This window comes from Necator americanus, chromosome II (genome assembly GCF_031761385.1).
Source record: "Necator americanus strain Aroian chromosome II, whole genome shotgun sequence".
Taxonomy (NCBI): Eukaryota; Metazoa; Nematoda; class Chromadorea; order Rhabditida; family Ancylostomatidae; genus Necator; species Necator americanus.
Genome location: NC_087372.1, coordinates 27,367,452 through 27,383,709, shown reverse-complemented (window position 1 = coordinate 27,383,709; position 16,258 = coordinate 27,367,452). Strand labels below are relative to the sequence as shown.

The following is a 16,258-nucleotide window of genomic DNA, read 5'->3' as shown; positions in this document are numbered from 1 at the left end:
GCTACATGCACTTGCACCTATGTCGTCCTCGCATAATTCTTCTACTCCAAGTCGGAACTAAGGCCTAAAGAGCTTCGCTTACGTCATCTGTCGGTCCCTTCGTTCCAACATTGTGAAAGGACTTGGATAATGAAGTCATAATTATCGTCATTGACAACAACCAAACCAGCTTTTAATGAAGGAAACAATTTCCCTGAAAAATTCGTCTTTTCTTTTCCAGTTTGGAACCACTACAGTATATATAGTATCCGTCCATAGGAAGGAGTACTCAGGAAACCTCCTCGGACAAAGGGAAATATTTCCCTACTTTTACAGAACAATGTTAGTTAACAAAAAGGTGGTTAAATACTGTAAAAAGTACAACATACGGAGAGAATAAACGATTCGAATTTGCCACCTTGGCTCGTACTCACTAAAACCGGCTGTCTGGAATGTGTTGGTTCAAAGAACGACCTAATCAGAAAGGGAGTGCACGCGAAAAGTGGTCTTCGCTTTCGTAGCAACTATGGTTGTGTTTTTGCAGATGCAAAAACGTGACTCGTTTTGCTCTGTTTTCCTTGCATATTTTTCTTCACAGCCTATGCTTTACATAAACTTTCGGCACCCACTTAAACAAAAACTCATTGAGCCTTAAAAATGGGTCACTTTCAGATCTTCAACATAGCCGGGGAAGGCTCTCACCTATATGTACGTAGTATATGCCAGTTTCTTCCCTCCATTCCGTACAGGTCCCCTTGTCATTTTGCTCCGGTTTGACTCGATCCTCTTATCCCTGTGCAATCTCCTATCTTATAACCTCTGAGTCTCGTCGAATGGAAGAATTTAGGGTTTAGCTTGTCCCTCTGCATGTCCTTTCGAGATGAAAAGGTGTGTACTCGCTTTTAAATACTCCATTGATGTTTTTAGATGTCAAATACATCAAATAATATGCGCTGTTGAACTTCTACGTAAGAAAAACCAAATAAACAGTTATTTGCCCTAGAAAGCTTCACTTGTTAAGAATACCACACTTCACCGCAAGATACAGTGAGCATATTCTATGCACCATTTAATCCCTAGCACACTTTTTCTGTGATCTCTCGCTTTCGGACGAGTCCTTAATAGATATCCCTTTCAATAACACTACATTGGTGATTCTCACTCATACACCAAGTCGCTGACCACTACCCAATGTTTATTGATCCCTAAGGAGGTAAAAGAAATCATTCGTCTCACATGTACATGTTCCTAAGTGAACGAATCTCGGGATATCAGCAGATCAGTAAGAAAGAAGATCCGAAAAATGAAGCTTTGCAAGAGCAGTTATGGAAGCAGCCCTCTATTGAGAAGTCATGTACCGTTACACGTAACATTCACAACGGCTTTTTATGGCATTTATTCGCACCCAATCCATAATGGAAAAAATGCAATAATAGTTTTAAAATGACCCCTGAGGGACTCACACGTTCTGGGTGAAGTTGGTCACCCAACCCATGGTAGCGGTTCTAGTATAGCGTTTTGGTCCTGGAAAAAAGATCTCGCATGAGGATTTCCACCTTCTGTAACAGGAGGATGTCCTGTCAACTCACCACACAGTGTGCTAAGAAATGGCCAATTTTGCTTTATGAAACTTGGGCGAAATTCTAGTGAGCTCTGTTCTTTTTTGCCTTTGTTCTAAGATTCAGTTACGGTGGTTTTCAAATAAATGTCCAATATAGATAAGAGAAGGAGATAAGAGTCTAGTTTGGTAACTTTTAAATGAAAGAAAAATGTTCGATTTCGCAGCAGCGATAGCAATAAGACTATTAAAAGAAGATAAATCAACTTCACAGAAGAAACGACCCAGTAGAGTGCTACACTCAGGTAGAGAAGGTCGATCGATCACTTATTTCTACACATCAAGTCGGAATCAGGGCCAAGCGTGCGTTGAGAATTTCCCAACCGAGGGTCGTAAGAAGGGTATGGGAGCAGTAAGGAGATCGTAGGTGGTAGGAAGGAGAGAAAAAATAAAGAAAGCAAAGAGGGAATGGAAATGACGAGGGGGTAGTCGAAGTTAAATAAGCACATATTAAGAGGTGCAAAGTGTCAGAAAAACAGGTGGCGCGAAGTATTTTTCAAAGGATTTTGCGCAAAGATTGTTTTGGTCCAAAACTAATTTTGGAAAGTTATAAACAAATGAAGGATGTCAAGATGAGGAGAAATGCGAGATCATAAATTATTGCAAATAATCACAATTATTACAAATATTGTGATAAATGTTGTGAAGGCAATGAAATAAAAAGAAATTGTCCTTAATTGTCTTTAAGAATTTGTCAAATTGCTGTCAAAAAACGGTAGGGTTTCTGTCTTTTTGAGGAAGGGAACTTAAACGGTTTACACACAAATTTTCCTCTACAAAACGCACCTTTGCTTGTCCCTTGACGTCTTCTCTGCAGGAAGAAATAAATGTGATTTGCTCACGGTCGTAGATCATTGAGGGTTGCATTCGGGCATGTTTATTTCAACCTAACAAAATTAGTTTAGTCCATTTCCAACCGTGGTTTTGTTAATCACTAAAATTATCTTTAAATCACATCTGAATGCGTTAAATAATGTTTCAATTCCAGAAATTCCAAATTCTAAAAAAAATTGCCGATAAAATGTTTTTCTCTGTAGTTTTTTTCCGTTTGGCAAAAATCAACATTCTGGCGGGGATCGAAGTATTAATCGTCCGTAATCACTGTCAAAAGGGGAAATTGCGTGTAGGAAGTAACAAATAGTGTGAAAATGTATTTGGAACGCGTTCTGTACTGAAATTAGTTGTTTTTTGCATTTTGCAAAAATTGAGAGATGGGTCGAATTCTCGACAGTTCGTTTTCATTGTCAAAGAGTAAAATTGTGTGTGTATAGGAGGAAGTGTGGAAAGAGCTCTAAAATGTGTCCATTGTCGTTCTCAGCTGTTTTTGTTTTAATTTTGCAACACATATGTCCTGACACTTCTAATTCTTGCAGTGTATATCTGTACCGTCAACATTTCATTACTTATTTCTATTTTAGTTGCAGCACTATACGTTAAAATTCATAATCGTATTATTAGCTAATACTCATTATATTATTTTGACTTTTTTATTGAGCGTCAAGTTGTTCCGCTCATTCTATGTATTTATTACACCAAATTTTTGGTTGCTATATGAGCGACTATACCAGAAGGAATAAGAAGAGGAGGTTGTTTTCAGGAGGTTCTTCTATGTAAGGAGGATTTTTTGATATTACACGTCTGCGAAAAGCCCTCGTCGGGATAAAGGATTTCCCCTTTTTAGAATTTATGAAGACTTTAACATTAAAAGCACCAGAATCTGACGAGATGAGGAAATCCGCAGGTGGAGCAAGAAATGGAATTGCAGATAGTGGGATCAGGGATGTTTTTACGACGATTTCAGTTCCAGCGCGACATCATTGTGCACGCGCCGCTTCCATAAGCGAGCGGTCGAAGGTTAATGAGGTCTCCTCACCAGCCTCTTCACGTAAAACCAGTTAGTAGGGGAAGGGAGGAACGTGCACGCAGAGGTGCGTTTCAACGTACCTCGTAAAGACTAAAGTGGTTTTCACCCCGTTTTTTTGGACTATTAGAGAGAGATGGACGGAATTCCGCTGGGTTCCGCAATCTGCTATCCGAACTCTACGCTTTCGCTGTGGGTTCCGCACCACATCAGATTCGTGATATGCTTCTTTTAATTAAGCCAAACTGCAAATAACTAGTCTGTAATTTTTTCTTCTATAAGCATTCCAACTAAAACTTTTTCCATTTTAGTTTCATATCACTATCATAATATCTACCATTTTTCCATTGTCACAGATTTGTTGCGAACGGTTTCTGCACGAAACCCTCATTTTTTTTGAAGTAACACTGCTAGTGCGGTATGCCCTCACTAATGACTTACTTGACTTAATCGGCAGACCGATTTCACGACGTGATTGCCCACATCTTCGCCGAGGTGTGTCCTCATTCCCTCTTTCACCACCTCAGTACAGGAATTCCTTTTTCGAGTGGCCTCGTCCAGCTTGAAGCCGAAAAACTCCCCAGAACTCTTTGATCGAGACTCTCTGCTTGTATCCTTAATATATGACCATAGAAGCGAATACGACTTCTGTAGCCATTTTTGATGGCGGTACAAGATGTCCACACTAATAATACTTCTCAATTTCTAATTCTTACTAATATGAGCGTGAAGACACAATGAGAAGAGTTGAGATCAGGGAAAGAAAGAAAGATAGAAACCTACTTTCACCAAGCAACAAATTCGTCGGCAGTGCCAGCGAAGCACAATTTTTCAAAGTAAGTGCAGCAGGAGAGGACTGATAATGATAACTTCCCATTGAATGAATGGTGAAGGAACTGATGGGAACGCTACGATAACTACGATAATACAGATCAGAAATTATTCTGTAATTGCGGACGTACACCATCCAAAAATTGTCATTACCGTATCACGATGCCGTTAGGTAAAGCTGTGCGATCATGCCACACTTCCATTTCTTTTCTTTTTTATTCCACCTATTCCACTCTAGAAACAACTCGTATTTTTGTTTCCGTTGTCTTTCAAGTCCCTGCCGAATTTGAAAATGTGAAGCGAATTAACAAGACAAGCTAACTTTTTTTCTTGAAACTATTAGGCTGCTCTCTTCAATTTAGAATGCTTTACTTTACTAAACTAAAAAAAACTTTACTAAACTAAATTAAAAACTTTACTTTAAAAAAAACTTTACTTTTCTACACTAACTTACCATACTTACCATACTTTACAGGTTTTTGTAGCTTCCTTTGTTAATAGCCAATAGCTGTTTGTTGCGTTCTTTCGTTAATGCATTGTAATGTAATACATCCAACAGATGGCTTGAATGGTGTCATCGTCCTTTCACAACTACCGTTTCATTTGCTTCTTAGGTTTGAAAAGTTCTCCGATCACTCCGTAAATTCCTTTACAAACTTCAAAGATACACAATTTGATGTGTTTTTCGTGAAGGGGAATTTCAGCGTATCAAAATGACGAATGAAAGGGAAATTTGTAGACGAAATTTGGAAATTGAATTTGAAAAATTTGAAATTGGAGAGGGTGAGGGGGACGGGGTCTGAGTTGATTGTTGAACACCCACGAATGATGTGGGCGGAACCATTCAACTTCATACCCATCGTTAGATGTAGTGCATTCAGTTAGAAGTTCGGCTATGGCTGAAAGATCAGCGGCTCAAAATCGTTTTAGTGCCAACAAAGCTCTTCGTTCCTTCGATGTCGACAAGTTTGTAGTGGACTCGTCTGAGAGGAAAAAAACACTAATTCTACATAATATTAACTTCACATGCTCGCATATTCGCGTCATTGTAAAGCTGCACGTCCATAAACCTCGAAAGATTCTGATGCGAAGTCGAACTCGTAGGCGCATCTCCGTAGGGATGATCGACGACCCTCACTTCATCCTTTTTATACACTCTCAAAACTCGTCATAGCTATGATCGCCAAGACAAATGCGCGGTATGTTGAAAATTAAAGGCATCACCCCACGAATCTGAGGTGGTGCAGATTTCAGGTGGAGTATTCGTACACGGGATGGGAGACTACGGAGAGGGGGGTGATTCCGTCCATTTCTTCCTAATTGCCGTAAAAACGGCCCGGAAGATACGGCTTCAGGCGTTTTGGCGCACTATTTTCCACAAGGGGTTCGATTGGAGCGCGCCAGCCTTGTGCAGCGCCGCCACTTCCGGGCCGGTTTTTTACGGCAATTAGGAAGAAATGGACGGAATCACCCCCCTCTCCATAATCTACTATCCCTTATTAAGAATACTCCACCTGAAATCTGCACCACCTCAGATTCGTGGGGTGATGCCTTTAAGCCAATCTAAATTTTCTCTGTGAAACGAGTAGAACAGTGGAGGTATCGTTGGATGAAAATATGAAGGAAGCATTTGTGGATGAATGAAACATGTGGATGAATTTTCCTATCCACAAAAAGCGTCAGGCACTTAGTCCACGAATAAGAAAAGTAGTAAACGCCCATTAGGTTGACAACTCTTGCAGGCTGACAGAACGACACGAGTACCGCTAGTATCCAAAGATACTCACCTATGTGAAAATCATCAACAACATACAACAAAGCAAACAGCAGTAGCAAGAAGCCGCAGCATTGTGAAGGTCATACCGTCTGTTTTCTTGGACCTCCGTGTTGCGATGCATCACAAGTACGCACCACGAGAAGGAACCTTTACGAAGGAAAACTACAAGGAAATTCCTCTTCCATATGGTATGTCAGATTCCGAACTGTTTCCCCATGGATCTGTTCCATTTTTGGTTGTTTTCAACGGAAACAATATCATTTGAGAGATGTTATGAGAACTAGGAAAGCCTACACAACCCAAAAAATACAGTATAACAAAAATAACAACTAATAACAAAGACGTGGTGTGTTTCACTGATTATTTTGTTTAATGAAAGCAGGGTAGCGCAGTGGGTGAGAGGTCTCGGCTGCGACCGTACGGTCGACGGTTCGAAACCGCCCTAGAGCCAACCACGCTGTGTTCCGCAATCGACTACGCGTACTCTACTCTTACGCTGTGAGTTTCCCATCAAAATCGTGATACGCTGTTTTTAATACCTGGTAGTTGTGAGAAGTGTCGAGTCATAAATCTAAAAAAAATCTTTAGTTTACAGTAGCATTTACACACATGATTCCTTTGTAAGATCATTTCCTTTACATGACATAAAAATGCCTCTAACTTCCTTGCATTGTTATCGAAAGTCCAATTCCAGAACATGCTGCTTTCATTTATTTCTCTGACTTTGTTTATTCACACCCACAAACATTCCGTTGCATTTTACGTTTCCTCTCGCCCTGTAACCCCAGATGAAATCTAGAAGGACGACTGATACCATAGCCTACAGCTAGTCGGCCAGTTAAAGTAGTAACGGTTGTAAAAGTAAGGTTATCGTGAAAAAATTAGTCCCACATGTTTTTCAGTCTCAACTTTGCTGTCGTCGAACCGGATACGCTAACCTGGAACCACTCAGGATGCTTTTCGCAATAGCAATTAATTTGCTCTGCACTAAAGTCGTGACGACGGAATTAGCTGAAGGGAAAATTGACTCGTTGTCTTCCATTCGTCAACGCGGATTTGAGTGCAGGATTTAAAGGCACCGCTAGCTAACTTTCGATGTTGAGTTCCACCCGCTTAAAAGGGTGGAAACGTGTAACACCCTTCACCAGAATAGAACACATGATCAGATCAAGAGCAGCGGAGTGGCCGATTTATCCGACAAAGCAACTCTTTACACTCATAGGACTGACTGATTGAAAATGGATTAGGGCTAAAATTATTCAATAAAGCAGCTCTTCGAACTCTCTTTAAACTCACACAGTCATCGAAATCCAATTATTAACCTGGTTTCTTTCGTCAATCTTACAGAGATAAAGAGTTGTTGTTAAGCAAATTAATGTCTTGGATATTTCTGATCCATTTGCTTCCTATATTTGTCGGACGGAGTTTCCTATTTTTATTTTAATGTTTTAAAGCTACGTCAAAAACACCACACACTGTTGGAGAGAGCTGAACATAAAACGATAAGCGAAAGCTTTTTTCGAGCGACGACAGTTCTGCCATTTTTCGCAGATCTATATGGAATGTCGGATGGAATACGCGTGCTACAAAGCAGTTAAAGTTTTTAGTGTTAAGCTTCAGGGTAAGCAACCATCTAAATCCTCTATGCTAACCCTGGAAGCCTTGTTTCATCCACAACCGAATGCTCGGAAATCGGCAGCACTTCCATGTAATGTCCAAACCATGTGAACCAATTCCTTTACTCGTGGTTTTCGTGTGCAATTCCCGAACGATTCTTGGGCATTTCTCCTGTTCGAGAATGTCACCTTGCCCTGTATTCCAAACGCATGCAAAAAGACGATACGTTCCAGACGGACATCGCTTTTTTGCGATGTCGTTCCCCTCACTCCATTAACTTCACTCTGCTGCTTTTCTCCGAAGAATCGGGTTATTGCTGCTACTCATGCGCATCCACTGACCTGTACGCGACGTTCGAGAGATTTGCGCTGATTCAGGTTACCGCTACAAGTGTTCGGACCGAACTGTAGTGTTCTTACGGCTAACTCTCATAGGTAATCGTCTGTCAAGAAGGTTTCAATAACAATAAGAGTTGTTTGCCGAGATTATGAACACGTAGAAGGCTCTGCTATTGCGCCACCGTTATTTTGTCCTCTGGAACTGAAGTGTTCTGGTTTTATACGGACCTCAAGCTTGTACCGCTACTGCATCCTTGGCCTTATGTTTTGGAGTACAGATAGCACTTATATCTCAGTTAAATTCATGACAAACCAGAAGTGAGTGACACTTTTAATGAAATTTATCAGCATCTAATAACGTAATCAATGTATTTTAAATGCTTACCTCACTTACTGAAGTTTATTGCTATTCAGATATTAACACTTTATTTTATTTAAATCCACGGAAATCATTACCGATGCAATTATTTCTCTCAAAACCATAAATGAATGTCATTTTCATAATTTAGGACAGGTGGAGTTGAGATCTGAGCTGAGGTGTCGTACTATTTGGCGGATTAAGGTGCTGGGATGGGATGATATGAAACTTTAGATAATTTTAATCGAAAACAACTGAACTTTGTGTTAAAAATCGAAGAATTGTTCTTTCATACAAAATAAATGCAATTTTCGAGTCAGAGGACAAATTTGTTGATAGGCAACGAGGAGTTATTGAATATGGACGAAAGCCGGAATCATTTACATCTGTTGAAACGCTAAAAGTGTCTTTTGTGGTGAGATTGCTCTGCAATTTGCTTCCCATTCCTTCGTAATTGCCTTTCTTCAAAGTTTAATCCTAAAGAATTTGAGAGTTCCCGAAGTTGAAAGCTCGCTGTGCCGCTGTCCTTGTACTTTCACGCGACGTCGTGGAGTAGTCGGATCGTTATTGTCTCACCGATGGATTTTCGCCATGCAAAGGAGAAATGGCGCGTCATGTGACTGAGGCCTCGCCGCCGTCCATAGACTGAAAAAGGAACACAAACATTCTGAACCGGGATAATTAAGAACGGTGGGGTTCCTGGAACTAACCAGAAGAAATTAATGTGATTTGCTCACGGTCGTAGATCATTGAGGGTTGCATTCGGGAATTTTTAACGTCGAGTTCTCTCCTTCTATAAATATCGTTTGGAATGTAAGTTACGATATCAGTTCGCAACAAAATTTTAGATTTTCTTCACAGATCAAGAAATCGGACAGATCAGGAACATCTCGACTGATTAATTTTCTTCAGAAGACAACTCTATGCGCTCGTAACAGCTTTATTCGACTTCACTCCAAACGTAAAGAGTTGCTTCGTTGGATAAACTGATCTACCTGATCATCTACCTTTCTGAACCCATAGGCAATGTTTCACTGCGATACCTTGCAAAGTAGCCGTCGAGACTTTTTTTTTACTACTGGAGTGAACCCAAGATCGAAATTTTCTGCGAACGCTGCCTTTCAGTGGGCGCCACAAGGTCAACTTTTCGCTTTTTGGCAGTTCTAGAAAATTGCCTCAGAGTACGTAGGACAGCGATCCGGGGCAAGGATCCCGCTTCGACATACAGCTTCAACTACAAGCTCATTCTACGTCCATATAGACAGCTTCAACTACAAGCTCATTCTACATCCGTATAGAAGGAGAAAAACCACGGTAGCTGTAAGTTATCGACAAACAATCTCAGTTTGGGGTTGACCCCAGTTGAAGCATTCTTGTGAGGTCTGCGTCAAAGACATGAATAATTTATCGCATGGATAATTCTACCAATAATAATAATTCAATTCTACATCAATGATTCATTAATTAAATTCATCGAATCCATTTTATCAAATTAATTCATTAAAATCCATTAATTCTACTAGTAAGGATGATATTTCTAATAAAAAAATCTAAACATTATTTTAGGGATTCAGTTTTCGAGTCGTCGACGAATGTCCTGGTAGTGGATGAAATACTTCTTCCTGTGGCAGTAGACTCTGTGAGAGGGTGCGCCTTGTGTTATTACGTCCGCATGTGACTAATTAACACATTTAGACCCTAATAAACTTGTTGTAGAACATAAGACTTAGGAAAATACGCCACAAAAATTGAAAATGTGAAATCTCCAATAAATAGTAATAATAATAATTAATAACAATTCGAATATTAACAAGTAATATTTGAATAAATCGATATAAGACAAAGACTGCATCTGAATTTAAATAGAAATGCCGAAAAAACTTTAAAACTTACAAACCAAAAAAAGCGAAACTTCACAATTAAGAAAAGCGATCTACGCAGAAAAAGAAAATAACTTTTTGAGTGTAGAAAAATGTTGGAAAAATATGAAAAAACGTTTATATGAAGTAGAAGACTATTACGCTACATCAAAAGAAAGAACACAGCTGTTGTCATGGTTCAGGATGTTAAATATGAGCCCAAGATTTTGTACCCGTACAGAGCTCAAGCTGAACAATTCTTACAATTTTACCGTACCGGGCCTACAAATACTACGAATGGGCATTGTGATCCTTGAATGAATCTAGAAAGAGATCTCTTCTACAGTCGCATTAAGAAACATGATTTCTTCGTAAAATCTTCTCCTGCACTAACAAGCAATTAGAAAATTATCCTGATTCTTTCAAATGACCAATAAGAAACGTGTGAGGGAACGTCTACAGTTGTTTTCTTCGATTAGATTACAAATTAGATTAGACTTGTGAGATCTTCCAAATGTGATACCATTTCTGAGAATGCCGTCGATAACGGTCGATTGATTCCTCAATCTTGTCTCTTGCCCTGTTGTTTGCACTCAGAGTTATTGTCCTCGTTTTGCTACGATGTTTTTTTAGATAACTTAGGTGAGATTAAGGTTGATCGAAAATTCCAAACATGCTGTGACGACAGTCCGCGGTTCCTCAGAGAAAATACCAAATAACTTTGTTTATCCAATTTTGAACATCTCTAATTCCATGAGTTTGCTACTACTTCAAGGGACTGGAGTAACTGGTAACGCGATTGGTGGAGCTTCACGTCCACACTAGCATGGGTCAAGAAAAGACCTTTTAGGCTGCACCTAGTGCTCCTGGTGAATCGTTGCTCGTCGTTGCACTGACCCAGGTGTGCACTGAACAAGAATGTAGTTTGAAACATCCACGAGCCCTACAATTTGTTACCTAATCGGTTAATTTAATAGGATTATTAATATGTGTTATTAATGTATAAAAACCTTCACTAGAGGTTGTCGGCGGCATTGAAGAGACCCAATCCTAAGCCTCTGACGAAGGCGAACTCGCCGTAACGTGAGCCAAGGATGAACGATTACAGCAACCTCGTGTCCAGCTCAATGCAAGAACACGAATGCTGAATCTCCATCATACCAGGCTTATTGAAAGTCGTACAGTGAAATATTAAAACCGTTATAATTGTGAACTATGCAGAACCGATGGCAGCACTGGGCTGCTGCTGCTGCAGTCCGTCATGGTTGAAAGAGGTAACACTTACCTACGCATTAATTCTTTTTCCAACAGGCGCCACTTGCCGCCGGCTGAGGCGCCACTTCTTTTGCAGAACTCTACCGAGCCTAGCGCTCCGTAAACATAACTTCTTACATATTTTTTCTGCAGAATGGATCTAGATAAAGCGTGGAATCGTTGGAATGCAAAAATGTTGATCCTCTTGCGGATTGAAGCTGACGAAGAACATTTCGCTGAAAACGGAAGTTCTGCGCCGAGTTCTCGCCGATATGGAACAGCACCGAACGGATTAAATCCGGGCGACACGGCACACGACAAAGATGCGTACAATCGCATCGGGCAATAACATCGGCTCTCCGATCAAGTCAAATAAGTCAAAACAGGAGATGAAAGGCGCATGCGATGTTTCGTATATGTCACCCACTGTATGCTGACAAACTTTTTGTAGAATTACATATTTCTCTTGTAAACAAAGCTCTTCTCTCTTTTTTTCTTTTTCGTTGGCGCTTAGTAAGAAACTTTTGCGCGCAGAGGTCAAGTAGGGGTGTAAGGAATGAATAAAGGGCAGTGAGGTGCAGCATTCGTTCCTTCTGCACATTGCAATGTACTGGAACCTCTATCAACGGTTCTATTAGGTGGTGGTGCTTAGAAAAATGCTTTAGAAACGGTATCCGTGAATGCTCGGCTCCTAAGCAGAGCCGTAAGTCTTTCGACCTTTGCTGGGATGTCTTACCGCTTTGAAAAATCGAATTCGAGAGCGAGTGTTCCGACGAAAAATTGAAACGGTTGTTATTTTCTTAGCAGAGCACGATTTCACGTGCCACAGTCACGAGCCCTTCAGGTACCTATGGACGTCTCTACAAGTCTGCGACCATTCGTTACCGTGGTTGACGAAATTCCTGACAAGCGACCATGTGATAAGTCCAATTTTATGCTGGCCACTTCTTTCGTTTCTGGAGCGGAAAGAATTCCTTTTCCACCTGAATTGTTCGCTTAACTACAAAAACCACTCGAAGCTTTTTCTGCACCCTTCTACATAAAAAAGCTGTGCTTACCCATCGCCAAGTTAGAAATGTTTCTGGTTTCGCATCCGAAGAGTGGCTTTGGCAAGGAAGCACGTCGAACGCATAATGTCTATGCTATTCGTTCTTCGGTTTCCTTAGCGGACATCGTTTGAAACAGTCCCGGGACGTTTCTGGGTCACGGCCCCTCCTTTCCGACCGACGCCTTACTAAAGTCACTGCCCAGTTAAGGACGTGCCCCATTTTTACCTCAATTCCGCTCTAATATTTGACTCTCTCGCCGTGCACATTTAGTCGTGTACTTGAAAAGTGCTGCTGACGAGTTTGCGATCTAATCAAATCTGTGTTTTTGTGCATGACTAATCGAACATCAAGTTTAAGAAGTGGATAAGAAAGCCTGTTGGGCCGTCGTCCATCCTCATTCATTACCGTTCTATTAACATCTTCCAGCTATATACGACGGAGAAAGTGCTTGAGAACGGACTGAAATGAGTGTATGCCTACGCAGTGTGTGATACGGTTTTTTGCCACTTCTTTATGTTGTTCTTTCAACGCTCCCCTACCTCCCACGTTGCCTTACTCTCTTTGTAATTTCTTCTTTGTCGTTGAAGAGCTATCCAAATCAGTTGTGGAATGACCTTCCGGCTATCACTGGTATCCTCGTCCTTTGACCTAATTTCCAAACTGCGCACCGTGACCATTCATTTGCTACCCTCTTTCGATAGCGATCATCAGCACTGTTAGCTAGCCAGTTTCTGTTCACACCAAATTGTAGACTACCACTTTGCTGCCTTGCACCTCATGCCGCTAAGCAGAAGATCCTCTTCCCATGAGTTGGCGCACAGCAATACTCCTTGTCTTGGTTTGGCCGTTTACTCGAATTGTCTGCGAACACTTGACTGGCGAATTCATATAGCAGGTCCACAAAGCCAAGCCTCAGACTTGAGAGGTGTTTCTGTCCGTACGAACGAGCTGCCGAATGGAGTCGCTGCCCCTCGCATCGTTCGACTGCGCGACTTTCATCAATTGCCTGAACCTGGATTAGATCCCGTTCCTCTAGTGGTTGAACCTACTCTTCACTCTCACTGATCCGTCTGAGTCTTCTGCGTCGATCTCGCTGCGACCTGTGCAGTAATTTTTTATCTGTGTTTCATCAGCAGAGGGCTCGCGACCTTCAGAGGTCTTGCGCAACTGTCTGTCACCGCCACCCTCCTTGGTCGTGACTCATTCCACCTCCTTCACTGCAGTCCTAATCTTGGCAATTGGATTCAAGGTATTCCGAATAAGGTTTAGCCTAGCCTGTTAATTTGCGCGGTCACCTTCAAAAGAACGTCGAAACGATTTTCTGCGGGGGATCTTTGCTGTCTTACAAGGGTGCGCGTTGATGAGGCGGGCCGACTTTGCATTTGACCGTCCTGGACGATTTGAGGTTACAACGCTATCCTCAGCGTTCAGCGTGACGCATTCGGAACGGGCTCGTCGTTGTCTTCGCATTGCTTCGCTGCCAATCGTAAATACTTGTTCAAATACTTGTTGTGATCGCTTGCTAAGCTATACACCGCACCCCATACACAAGCCATCTCGTTCTGTTTCCTGATTGTTTTCGTTTTTTTCTTACATTGACGATGCTTTCTGCAACTGACGTCGTAATGATTCCTGTTCCGATTTCACCGAAGATTGTTGCATAAATGTATACAACCACAATTATCCCGTCATGTTTACAGTGGTTTCGAATGACCTCATACTTGGCCTTCACTTTCATTTGAGATCTATTGTTGAACTTTTTCGTGGTGTGAACAGATCGCCTGCTGCAGACGAAATAACCCGAGTAATTGCGCGGTGGTAATGCAGCAATTTGCTTTCTTCCTGTGTGTTAATATAATTGTAGCTACGAAATTCTTTCTCATAAAGTTCCGTGAAGTGGAATGAAGTGAACTACACATACGAGAGCCAAAACATTTCTTTGCCATACGTTTTAGTGACTTCCAGTCCCTTTTAACCAGCAGTGAGTGTTTTTGGTTGGCAAATTATGAGGTACTGTGTGATGCTATGTAATATCCTCCACATTTCTTGTCTGGCGGTCAGCTCAACCACATTTCTGAGCATTTATTCGAAGTTTTGACTGGGGGTCACAGCACCAAAATTATTTTTCAGATGCCCTGGTGGGCGCTGCTTCTGGCGGTGGCCGGAACCTCATGGGCCCACGTACGACTCACATTTCCTCCGGCTCGACAACCCGATCTCGACTATTACAGTTCAGCGAACAGTCAGCCACCTTGTGGTGTTCCGAAACCACCCATCAGCGAAGGTTTGATGTTTATTATTTGGATTTTATTTATCTTAAGAGAACTATTATTGATTCTTATGTTCATGATTCTCTACCCTCTGAACAAGGAGTTTGGGGAAAAAGTGGAGGGATATCTCGGTTTCTGAGAAGTTTTCCTTAGATCTTAATCCATCTCTTACCACTCCACTAATGACATGTTCTATTCTCCTTCTCTTATCCTCAGTTGGTTCTTCAACATGGTTTTTCTCCTTTCCTCTGGACTTTTCGAAATCGCCGTTACTTCCTGCAAAGCGAAGAGCTTGTTTTAAGTGATGGACGAGTTCCCCGTCACTCAATTAACTCCCCCATTTTTATAACGGTTGTGTAAGAAGGAGAGGGCTGTAAAGCGGACCCCTCACAGCAAAAATCCAGAATCTTTAAATGAACTCAGAAACCAGTATCGTTGAGGATGTTCTTCGTGTTTTCACTTGCGAATGTTTATGGCCGATGTTCTCGAAATTAGTACCGGGTTAGGCGGCTAAACATCTCATCTTCGATCTCATTCCTCTATGCCATAACCTTGCGTTTGTTTTTATTAGCGTTGACCCCGTTTTGGGCAACCAACCCTCTTTAGATGCATAGTAAAAAGAAGGCGTCGAATCGTTTGTTCTCGTAACGATTGCTCTCTGTTCATTCGAATTCAACATGGCGTACAATCGAAGAAAAAACATGCCGCAACGTTTTCGCAGCGGAGGCGTCCTTCTATTTGACCGGAAAGCCCAAGAATCGCCTATTCAAGGTTATCGAGGGGATAAACTTGGGGAACACGCTGTGCGAACGTATAATTCCCGTGTCATCGAATAATCGTTTCAGGTGTGCGGACATTCCTGAAAGCCGGCTCTACCGTTGATCTACAATGGATTACTGCTATTCCACATATGGTAAGTGGTTGGATATCAGTGGGAAGTCGGCTGTTTAGTCGCACCTCATCCAGCGCCGGTCTTTCGTTATCTGTTCGTAATCCCTCCAATTACGTTTAGCCGCATTCGCCCTATCGCGCAATAGATCTCAGGGGGCCAAGGTTATATGGTAGCCTGCTTGCGACACATTGTGTGCACTGGTTGCTTTAATAAACAGAGAGGAAAGGAAAATTTTTAGGGTGGAATCCGGTTGGAGGTGCTCAACTCACTCGATGAACCCATCGCGATCTTCACCAACTTTTTGGATCCGTACAACATTACGTAAGCGTTTTATAGGTAGTAAAATTGTAGCTACCCGAAAAAAAAACTCATCTATCCAGGAAAAACGGGAAACAAATCGCGCTGCCACCACAGTTTGAATGTGCGAACTGTGCGATAAGAATCACACATCAAGCAACCGAATACGGTGACGACTATTTTTTCTACAGTTGTGCCGACGTGAACATCCTTAAAGGTTTGTTTTTCTTTAAAGTCAATGTTTTACCGTAAGATGTT

The 16,258-nt window shown here is 41.5% G+C and overlaps 1 protein-coding gene across 2 annotated transcripts in view; it reads left to right on the top strand.

Moving 5' to 3' along the window:
• Nucleotides 1-14,671: 14,671 nt before the first annotated feature.
• Nucleotides 14,672-16,258, top strand: part of RB195_019646 (uncharacterized protein) — a gene marked incomplete at both ends in the record, with an annotated part of 30,385 nt that continues 28,798 nt past the window's right edge. For both annotated transcript variants that reach the window (XM_064187586.1, XM_064187587.1), the window contains 4 exons: nt 14,672-14,825; nt 15,657-15,724; nt 15,942-16,024; nt 16,084-16,217. In XM_064187586.1, the coding sequence (XP_064043467.1) occupies nt 14,672-14,825; nt 15,657-15,724; nt 15,942-16,024; nt 16,084-16,217 (439 nt within the window). The remainder of the gene's footprint in view (nt 14,826-15,656; nt 15,725-15,941; nt 16,025-16,083; nt 16,218-16,258) is intronic.